Here is an 11899-nt window from a genome sequence, read left to right as displayed (position 1 = left end):
ATGCAGCATTACTTAAGCTACTATATAGAAAAATAAAAGTCAAGTATATCCCATGCAGTTTTTCCCGGAAGCAACTTTTTTAACGTTTATAGAAAAGCCCTATTGGCCAGTACTAAATACAACGTCTACATAAAATGGCAGTTACTATAATAAGCACCACCCACATTCATATTGTAAAATCCAGAGAACAACGTTTCATCACGTTCTTTCCTTATCATCCTATGATTTGTCAAATGGGAGATACAGCAATTGGAATAAATGTTACTGAAATTGACACTTTCGACTAGGATTGGCTAAAAGTTTTACAACTGAGGTTTAACACGCCCAGACACAGTTTTATAAAGAAAACAGACTAGAAAAAGGTTTAGATACCAATCATAGATGGCAGGACCAGTGCTGAAGTGAAAGGAAATATTTTAAAAAAATTTTTTGAAAAACATTTCTTCTTAGAGGGCGCTTATTTAGAGTCTAAAACGTATTTTAGGAATTTTTTCATTATATTCCTCTTTCAACTTCATTAAATAATACAATTTTGTACAAATAATTGAATGTTATGCTACTATTTACAAAAATAAAATCAGAAATCCATTAAAATATAAGTTCTCTATCATTTATTCAATTCACAAATGATTTTGCCCTCACAATAAGACGAAATGGCCCCGGCAAATATCGGGTTAATGTCTACCCATTAAAATTTTAGTGACGGGGGCGCAAGGTTGCTGTGAAACCTTTTAAGTGTAGTAAATGTTCGTATGATTTGAAGAAATTAATAAGTAAGCCTAAAGTAAAGATATGGTGTTAGATTACCTAACCTTGAGCCAAGTACAAAAAAAAATTATCATGCAAGTAAACATATCAATCCAATTTTAAACTTAAATCGTATATCAATTTAATGTACAAAGACTCTAAATTAAGAAATCAACAAGTATTTTATTTAATTTTGCAGTTTATACATATCATTTTATACTTTCAGAATATAAACTAACAACAATGTTAGGTTATACTTTTGTTTCTAAGCAACATGACATAAAACCCATAGTTGGAAAGCATTGTTAGCAAAACGCACTGGTGTTTTCATATATTTTAAAAGTAGTTATATAAGGAACCACTTCTTTTCTATGTGGTTTTTCGCTAGCTTGCCTCATTAAAAAAATGCGCGTACGCACGTGGATGAAATAAGTAAATTGTAAGTGTAACTATTTAGCTTAGCTTCTATAATAGTAAAGGTTACTTAAGTGACTGGATTTTGTTCTACAGTAAATCATTCGTTTAGATAATATGGTCCAAACGTAGTGTTTGAATGCTTTAGGTGAAAACAGTCATCTAAGTGTTTTTTAAGTTTTTCTAGTGTGCGTGTGTATATATATGTGTGTGTGTAAACCATAAATTCAACCGTACTACTCTAAGTTAAGGTGATATGACATTTACGTGGAGTTTAAACCTTTTATGTTAAAATAAAAAGAGGTTTAGTTTCAGGATAATGTAGGTTGTAAGTATGTGTATATGAATGCTATTTATATCTAGTGATGAAATGCTAACACGAAAAACTATAGTAAGACATATATAATGTATTATAATGTAACAGACTCGGGATAAAGACAACATTTGATTTCACACATCGTTACACAAATGAACCACAGTATTTATTGTAAACATGAAAAATATAAACTCTATATGAATCTTACAAAAACACTTAACTCTCACGTGAATGTTGTAATTAAGACAAGCATACACAGATAGTCATGTTATAATTATAACAAACGTTACTTTTAATCTCTGTGTCCCTTTCCAGTGAGTTCATCCGTTAACGTTAACTTCTATTTGTAAAGATCCAATCACGCTGAACTGTGATATATGTCACAGTGCCACTTGTTAAAATAATCGATTATCTTAGTGTATGTTTAGTTAAACAGGAAAATATGCTTTATACTTGTATACGTAAACGATATACAGTAAAAACAATTTTTATTTTTAATTGTGCGGTATATCATAAAGTAATAATTACCGTATGTCTCATCAGTTTTAGTGATTTGAATTGTTTCAAATTATTGGTAAGTGTTGGTATTCTAATGTATTATATTAGAAAATCTGAAAAGTTTCTTTAAGTAAATTAAGTAGTGTGTCTTGCGGCCAAAACTGCAGAACACACCATGTGTTATTAAATGTATGAAATCAAAATTGGCGGCCAAACTGGTAGCTACACTTATAGCATTGATAGGAATTTTACAGCAAATGTTCATTCATTTGTTAGCTAAGCCACGTATTTTGTTTAACTCACCGTCATACCCCAAGCTGAACAAAAAACGCAGCCTAGCCAAATAATGAATGAATATTTGCTGTAAAATTCTTATCAATGCTGTTAGTGTAGCTATCAGTTTAGTCTCCAAGTTTGATTTCATTCCTTTAATTAAGTCGCACACTCAATCATTTTTTGGTCGCACTTTTTTCATACCTCAGGTGTTTTTGATTACATTTTATTCTACAGGAAGTCTTACGTTTTAGAAAAGTACAAGTGGTGCTATGATTAGATGGATCGACAATAAACATAAGGAGTTTAATCATTTGTGGGCAAAATTAAATATACGAATGTAAAACTGGGCTGTATTACTACATACGTAGAGTAATAATATAAGAATATATGCAATATGTAAAGTAAAACTGTACTATATTTTAATTAGCGAAACAGAAGTTATGCACATAGGATTTGAACAATTTACTTATAAAACGATACCAAACAGTCATTTTCAGGAATAATTAATAAACTAGTAGAAGTGTAAAAAGTACATTATGCGAATGCGATGTTATATTAATTTTAAGGTTTTGATTATTATTGAAGTGAAAACTATTATGTTGATGACGTACTCACATGTTGAGACACATTGATATCTGTTGATCTACAATACCCTCTGGTGGTTTGTTAGCTAACCATTTTCATGCTCATCGTCATACACACTGGTCCTCATTTGAGCTCATAGTATCCAGCCCTCTGGTGGTACAACTTGGAACTATGACATCACGAACTATCCACCTCATTTTTCATCCCTAGGAACATGCCCCTAGTAATGCCCTCTGGTGTTACTTCTTAGAAATATGACGTCATATCCTCTCCTTGTCTTAACCTTTCTCCGTCCCCTTATCGCCTGAGGCAGACATTCAGTACTAGTGGAGAATTAACTACTTATATTCCCTTGTATTCCAATACCATGAAGTACTGGGGATATATAATGGCTATGGTTATCAGATGATAGGCTGATTTACATTTTCAAAATCGTTTTAATATAACACATTCAATCCTCTGTATACCAAGTATTTATATCCACATCTATCAGTAAACTACATTGAGACCAGGAATAAAGTATAGTAATAATAGTAATACTTAACCATAGTATTTCGTAAAGATTTGTTGATTGTAGTACAATTATGTATACGTTTTATTCTCTTTTGTACAAGTTTAAATTATTCTCTAGCAAAACATTTTTTGAATCGTTGTGTATTGCGTATACTTATAGCTTACCTCTTGGTTATCAGTGGACTTCAATTCCACATCAGTTTAAAGTGGTCAAGGTTGAATATTTACAGTCAACTTAGATCTTGAAATTATAAACTAATTTTTCAATATTACAGTTACCAAGCTACGAAAGAGTAGGTTTAGCAATGAAATCTATCACATATGTATCAAGACTCACGGTAGTGATCGCGCGGACAAAAAAAAAGTAAAATGTAGCCTCTACCGATTGTCTTTGTACACGACGTGATTGTGTACAAAATTCACCCATTGTAACAACTACGCCTTAGATATTCGACACTGTAAATTATCAAGACTTTAGAAGTTAACACATCAAAAATTAAACAAATCCTTGGAACCATTATCGAGATATAGCCTAGCCAAATCTCACCATATTATCCGTTTTCATTCCCTTTTTTTACGTCGTTTTCGCTCACCCAATTTGTTTTTATGGCACGCGTGTTTAATTTTCAAACCTCAGCAATCATCTGAATCTTGGTTCGATTGCTTTGAAATTAATATCACTATTTTCTTCAAGCTCACTCTACTGGCAATAGCATTTGTGGCGCGAAACATTAAGTTTTGTGGCCTACAGGTTGGTTTTATCTAAAATAAAATCTAGATTTTAAATTTTCTTTAAACTTTTCATGGAAAAAATACCATCAGTTTTGTCTTTGTGCAAAATGTCGCGGAAATCTGACGAGCAGTTTTCATGTAATGTGCTTGGCTTTTTATTTCTTGTGTACCATACCCCCCTGTAAAAATTTAAATCGTTTGTGCCAACGGGTGGTATACATACGAGTTTGTTGACAACCATTACTTTTTGTCCAAGATAATAGATTTGTTTGTAAGTTTAATTCATGAGTTTATTTTCCATACGCATAAGCATATATATACGTGCACAATGTAGCTCGCGTTAGCCACATAACCATAGCACTTATTTGTTTTCCAGTATTACTTACTATTCATCATGTGAGGGGTGTGTGTGTGTGTTTACTGTCCACAGTTTATTCAAATATATCTACTAATATAAAGCCCGACATGGCCAGGTTGTTAGGTGGTGGGTTCGAATCCCCGTCACACCAAACATGCTCGCCCTTTCAGCCGTGGGGGCGTTATAATGTGACGGTCAATCCTACTATTCATTGGTAAAAAAGTAGCCCAAGAGTTGGCGGTGGCTGGTGATGACTATCTGCCTTCCATTTAGTCTTTCACTGCTAAATTAGGGACGGCTAGCGCAGATAGCCCTCGTGCACAAAAGTCTTAGTTTTGACTGTTACTCACTATTGAAGTGTGGTATTAACTTGTTGTAGGTGCTTAGTGCTAACATTAGCAAGGGATTTTTGTTGTTAAATTCATGACTAACAAAGGTATGTGTGTATTGTTAGCTATATGGGTATTTAAAAACATGTATTTGCAGCTGTTATATCGTGGGAGGATCATTTCTATTGAGCAATGTTGGTTTGCTATTGGAAGCTTTAAACTGTGGTACTTGCAAGTATTATAATATGGCTATTGATCATCATTGTATGCCACCTACATGGCGAAGTACATGAAATATTATAGCAACGAGTGCTTTATTGATGGTGCTGTTTTTTGTAGTGTTCCTCCTTTGTTGTGGGGACATTGAGAGTAACCCTAGTCCAGGTCTTTATACGGTTTGTCCCAAGGAAAATGCATGTTAAAAAACATTAGTATAATCATGTGGTTATATTGTTCGACAAAAAAAAGGAGAAGACAAATGTGTAGTAACGTAGATTTACCTGACAATTTTACAACATATATTAGCTTTAACATATCTTCTTAATGTTCAGCTGGCAGAGACAAAAAATACTGGTTTTAATCCTAGAAGTCCAGCTGACACAGTATATGACTGTAATACGCCAACTGGACATCCAGTTGTTAATGCAAAGGATAATGCAGCAGCTGGGGAAGCTTATGTGCGTATCCTTTTCAGAATAGTACAACCAAACAAACACCAACACAAGAGCATACTGCCAACCTGTACAAACATCTTCCAAGTGGATTGAGCGTAGTGCAGTGGTAAACAGTAGTAGGAGGCAAAGTGTAAAACAAACCTCGAGACAAACAAAGGCTCAGATCACTTTAGTACCTTTACTTTCAGCCTCATATAAAAAGTATTTGACATAAATATTATAAATATAAAAATAATTCAAGCTTAATACTAACTCATGTATCTGCTGTTGATATGCACATTGTACCAATAATTTAATTGCCTGATTACTAGTATTATGCTGTTGATGAGGACTGAAAGGAAAAAGCTTGAAATTTACTAGGCCCGAGGTTTGTGCGTTCATTTCCACGTGTATCAGGTGGATCATTCTAACTCTATCAGATGCTCTATCTTTAAAGCGCATTAGAGGTGATAGAAATTGCATTTTTCGAGTTATGTCTTATATACTAACTGGCTCTGAAGACCAGATCACTTCTAGATGTTATTCCTAAACGTTAGTGACTCTCTAATAGTCAGTGTTTTACCATCTAATCACTTCTAGATGTTATTCATAAACGTCAGTGACACTCTAATAGTCAAGGTTTTTACCATCTAATCACTGCTAGATGTTATTCCTAAACGTCAGTGACTCTCTAATAGTCAGTGTTTTTACCACCCGATCATTTCTAGACGTTACTCCTTAACGTCGGTGACTCTATAATAGTCAGTGTTTTTACCACTTAATCACTTCTAGATGTTATTCCTGAACGTCATTGACTCTCTAATAGTCAGTGTTTGTACCACCTAATCACTTCTAGATGTTATTCCTAAACGTTAGTGACTCTCTAATAGTCAGTGTTTTTACCACCTAATCATTTCTAGATATTACTCCTTAGCGTCGGTGACTCTCTAATAGTCAGTGTTTGTACCACCTAATCACTTCTAGATGTTATTCCTAAACGTTAGTGACTCTCTAATAGTCAGTGTTTTTACCACCTGATCACTTCTAGATGTTATTCCTAAACGTTAGTGACTCTCTAATAGTCAGTGTTTTTACCACCTGATCATTTCTAGATGTTACTCCTAAACGTTAGTGACTCTCTAATAGTCAGTGTTTTTACCACCTGATCATTTCTAGATGTTACTCCTTAGCGTCGGTGACTCTCTAATAGTCAGTGTTTTTACCACCTGATCATTTCTAGATGTTATTCCTGAAAATAGTTTTCTCCTTCATATCAACATTTTCACTACTTGTTCACAACTAGTTGATATCCCTAATGGTTTATACTTTTTGAAAATTAATACTTTCACCATATATTCTAGTAGATAAAGCTGACCTAGATTTCCTATGTAAGACGCAGCGAGATATTCATACGAACGCAGAGCTGTTGGAAAGAGGTGACTAACTTACTTTGAGCTTCAAGAAACAGGATTGGCAGGTGTGCGTTGCGACCATTGGCTTAGTTCCTTCAGTCGTAAAGTAGACAGCTCTTGGTTTAGAATAAGCTTTGTCTACTGGTTTCTTAGATAATTTTACAACCATTCTGTTTCAGTGATCCAGAATATTATATTTTAGAATTTTGAACAAAACTTCTCAAAAGAAGTGTATTTATCATGTTGGTAGGGTGGTCGAGCAGGTAGCCAATTTGGACTTTTTTAAACGTATGTGCGTTAAGCGACCCTAAACGGCACGTTACTCCTTTACAACAACCAAAATGACATGGACTGGTTTGGTACTAATTGTCAACTCAATCCTACTAATAGGTAAGAACAACCTAATTACACAAATTCTTGTCCGTACACGCCTTAGTATTTGTAGCATATGTACAACAGTCAGGCTTGCAGTGTATGAATTATTTTAGTCATGGGTAATTCGTGTGAGTAAATAAAGTTTTAAGCTTGTTGACAGAAAATCAAAACTCAGAACGCTTACACTTTCGGTAGATTTTTTCTATAGCAACATACAAATGGCACAGTCCACGTTTAAGGAATCATACATTTTCTCATAGTTATGAAATTTTCCATCAAGGTGTTATCTAGTAATTTTCTGTATTCATGACGTTTTGTATCTAGTTAATCTTAATGCTAGAGCTAATCCTCTCGACTTTAGATCTTTGTTACTGCAACTCACTGTGCACCTGGATAGAATGCTATATACAACATAATCTCCAATTTATTCTTTTATTATTCATTCCTTCATTTATTCATTACTTAAATTATTTAATTTTTTACTCATTAAAAATGCTTGACGAAAGCATGCTGTGATCTTAAAGTGTGAACGAATAAAATATATAGTGTTCACGGGTGATAATAAAATATAACATATTTGTGTCTGAAGCCACAACACATCAAATTGTTTTGAAACCCGCTGTCCATATAACTGAACAGTTTCTTCTGTCTTTAGGGTGGTCATTGAAACTCACGCACGAATAACCATCTATCTAAACTGCAGGCCAATTTAATGAAAAATAAATTAAGACTCTAACTGATACTTCGCTTTAAAATTTCAAGCAACACAGTAAAAATATTTAGTCTGTTTATTTTCCGTGCTTAACAGCTAAAGTTTGATTTCAACACGTTAAGCACAGTTCTCTGTTAAAACGATCACATTCTAATCTCTCCTTTTACATGATGCTCAGTTCCTTTCAAGTGCATTATCAGTAAAAAAAAAAAACAGTAATAATTTATAGTACTCGAGCATTCTCGCCACTTTCGTAACACATCGAATAGGTAAATTAGTTTATCTCAAGTGCAACATATAGTTTATAGCTAGACATTAAAAGCTTAAAATACTACTTTGGTCAAAGAGCTATTATAGTATAGCATAAATATAAGTGATCACGTAAGCACATAACCAAAGTTTGTGTTTTTAAATCATCTATACAAGCCTCAAGAGTGTGTCTATTCAGAAGCTGCATTCAGTATAATTATTCTCCTCTCACGTATGCGTTGCAATGACAGAGAGATAAGGATGGCGAAGAAGCAGTAGATACAGAAATGAGAGGTGGCGATTATCGTTGCGTATATCCAGTTTTTCTTGATTTCACGCAGCTCTGAGACATGGCCTACTTAGAAGCAAGGTCTTTGAAGGCCACTTGGGTAGGCTTGAAAGTTAAAAATGGAGTTTATACAACAATATTAGACATCATTTTTCATTTGTTTGCCGCTGATAGTTTTAAAGATGACTAACTGTAATTTGTTTTTGGCCAAAACAGAACAAATCAAAATCGTTTAATGCATTCTAAAATATCCAACTGAAGTAAAAAAATAGCTGGTGACATAGAAACGTGATCCAAATTAAACTAGAAAAATTTTACCGTCATCATTTTCCACTCTTTAATTTAAATTTTGTGTTAACTTGTTGAGAAAATGACTCTTAATAACACCTTATGTACTATAGATTTTTAACTTTTTTTTCTACACCTAACCGTTATTTTATTCCTTTCTCTGTATTTTTAGCATGGTAATTATCTTGGATAATGTATTTATTTACTTTTCTCTCTTGGGTTAATTTTATTGTGGAATGTTAGTTTTTATGTCTTGTAGAATGAGGACGAATTAACACTTTTAGAAGATGCTTGGAAATAGTATGTTGTGTATTTGCTACGGCCCCTCTGACACTTTACTGCGGCTCCTGCTCAGGGGATGCGCGGCCCAACTTTGATAACTCCAGTCTTAATTTACGTTTGAAAAGCTACACCGAAATGACGAGTCATTTAAAATTTAAAACCATTGCGTCATTTATTTTAAGATGTTAAGCTCACTTTAAAAATTATCAAAAAATATACATAATAATTTAGTTCTTTAAACAATTGAGTATTTCCTTCTTTTTCTTCAAGAAAAATAATATTTACGTTAAGACTATTATGGAAAGTCCATGTCATTTATTATAAGTTTACTTTATCAATATATAGGGGGTAAGTAGAACAACAATAAGATTCTTTATTCTTTTATTTTTATTTGTTGTTAAAATGAAAACTTTATAACCAGAACAATTAGAATTGTCTTTAGATGTCTCGTCAAATTCAGTGATGCCCCAGAGATCGCAGTGTGTCTTCAATGATATATCTTGCCTCGAGGAGGATGGCACCTCGAATCCTCACGTAACACAATATGTATGTAGCCTGATTAAGACGAAAAAGTTCGATAATATAAGATGAAATATTGAAGTAGAGGAGGCCTGAAATAAGTGTACAGACTTTTTTCTGGAGTTCTTACAACAGTTGTTGTATTGGGTTATTTAGGTAAGATACATAAAATGGACTTTTCACATATCTAATTTCAAGGAATCGGCTAAAACGGTTTATTATAGGCTACCTAAACGGTAACACGTAGGGGTACTATTATACAATAGATAGTAAATGTACAGAAGTGAAGTGTGCAGTGACTCGTGATATCTCAGCGACCATGTCTTGAAATAAGATGATTTCTGTAGAATGATATCACTACCGGGACGTGAGCTGCTTAAAAATCACTGGTGATATTCAGTTTTTTTCTACACGGAAGGCGTTCCGACCCATTTCAACCACTGCCTGCTTCGTTATTTGGGGCGCTGCAACACGGAAATGTTTTTTAAGTACTTAAATACTTGAACTACTCACATTTTTTACTACAATTTCAAATGAAAGTTGAAGCTACACTGATAAAATTTGCTCTTGAACACTTCTTTATAAAGTTTTATATCCTAACAGAAGAAAACACAATAACGCATGATGTCATCCTTTAACCGCATTATTGTTAGATTTAACTGCTATTTCTTGTAAAATTCATTAGCTTGGTTTCTATAATTCTTCTAAAAATTGCTGTGAAAGTTAAGATGTATATATAAAAGAAACAAAACATGATACTCATTTTATCATTATTTATTGTCTGTTGCTCTCTGTAACAGAATAAATCAATATCTCACTGTCCATAGATAAAATCAATATTAGATGAATATTATAGTTCATGAATTTGATCTTTTAGTATATGATGTTCTGCACATTTTCTTAGTTATTTATGTTGCAAAAATGTATAGCTTTACCACTTTGAATTTCTGATCAAAGCAAGCTAACATTAAATATAGTGTCCAAACTATATTGGTTATAATGATTAAAATGCATTGTTTCACCATTTGGGTACCATCGTTGTTAATAGTATTTTCGGCCATAAATTAAATAATGTATCACGAGGTTGGGCCAACCCAGAAGACTTAGGCTAGTTCAAAATCCATATACAAATTTAACAATGCAAAATAGTCATTATAATAAAAAATACACATGAAAGAAAAGTATAAATAAATATAATTAGATATACTCAATATTCTAACCAACACCGCATGTCCTAACTTTAGTAAAAGTTTCATTTGTTTAGGCTGGTAGTGAGATATGAACTATCATAACGTGGCAAAAAGTATACATAATTCTACCAGCTTAGTAGACTTAAGTTATTTCTAATTTCTAAATCCATAAGTTAAGTCAACAATGTGCAATAATCCTTATAACAACAATAATAAATAATAGTAATAGAAATTAGAATTACTTATAATAAATATAGTATGCAATACTCTTAATGTAAGTAACTTTATAAAGATAAAAGTTAGCTAGAGCTTATTTCTGACAAAAGTTTATAAAAAAGGTAAAACAAACACATTTTAATATATTGTTTGTTTTTGTATTAAGAATTTAAGAAACGCAAATACTCTGTGTGAATATTCAAGACCAGTTATCTTAAATTACCATTTTATAATTGCTTAATTGCAGACTTATTTGATGTATATTATCAAGAAAGATGTGTATAGTAACAAGCAATGGTCACTATGAATGTATAACAGTCAAATCTTAAGATACTCAATTTTCTAATCCTGAATTTAAAATTACAAACTCCTTTTGATGTTCCATATCAACAAATATTTATATACTAATATTAATGAGACACAGTCAAAGTCAGTGCTTAATCATCAAGTCAGCATCTTCTGACCCTGCTCTGTGGTGTGTTCAGCAATCGTCCTTGCTCTATATTCTCTGTCGGCATGCAGCTGGTTTAACTGCCGCAGGCGACACCTGTTCTGTGTCTCCCTCAAGGTAGACAGTTGATGGTTTCTTTCATCATTTAGTGTAAAAAATAATTACTCGTGCTCGTTAGTTTCCTTTTAACTGTAGGGTCGTATTACGTTAACTTTAGACGCAGACGCTATTCTACAACGGGTTTGTCTTACTACAATGGCTGAGAAAAATGTATAATTCACCAGCGTGTCAGAAAATTTAAAAAGTTTCATTCCATGCTATGTTTACTTTATGCGTTTAATATTTGTTTGATTTGAATGCAAATGGTTAGTTTTAGTGGTTACTTTAATTGTGATTTTTTTCTATCTCACAAATATTTTTATAAAATTTATGATGGATATAAAGTTGATTTTCAAGAAGCAGTTGTAAAAAAGTAAATCTTATTAGGCTACGAAT

At 32.9% G+C, this 11899-nt stretch overlaps 1 protein-coding gene across 1 annotated transcript in view; it reads left to right on the top strand.

Annotated features, from left to right (window-relative positions):
* The window catches only part of LOC111085065 (cell wall protein RBR3-like), a 43264-nt gene that overhangs the window by 8275 nt on the left and 23090 nt on the right, over nt 1–11899 (top strand). The window contains exon 2 of the mRNA XM_022382147.1: nt 5320–5449. Within this exon, the coding sequence (XP_022237855.1) occupies nt 5320–5449 (130 nt within the window). The remainder of the gene's footprint in view (nt 1–5319; nt 5450–11899) is intronic.

Source organism: Limulus polyphemus, unplaced genomic scaffold (genome assembly GCF_000517525.1).
Source record: "Limulus polyphemus unplaced genomic scaffold, Limulus_polyphemus-2.1.2 Scaffold221, whole genome shotgun sequence".
Classification (NCBI taxonomy): Eukaryota; Metazoa; Arthropoda; class Merostomata; order Xiphosura; family Limulidae; genus Limulus; species Limulus polyphemus.
The sequence above is the reverse complement of the archived record's forward strand: the minus strand, read 5'-3'. Positions and strand labels throughout refer to the sequence as shown.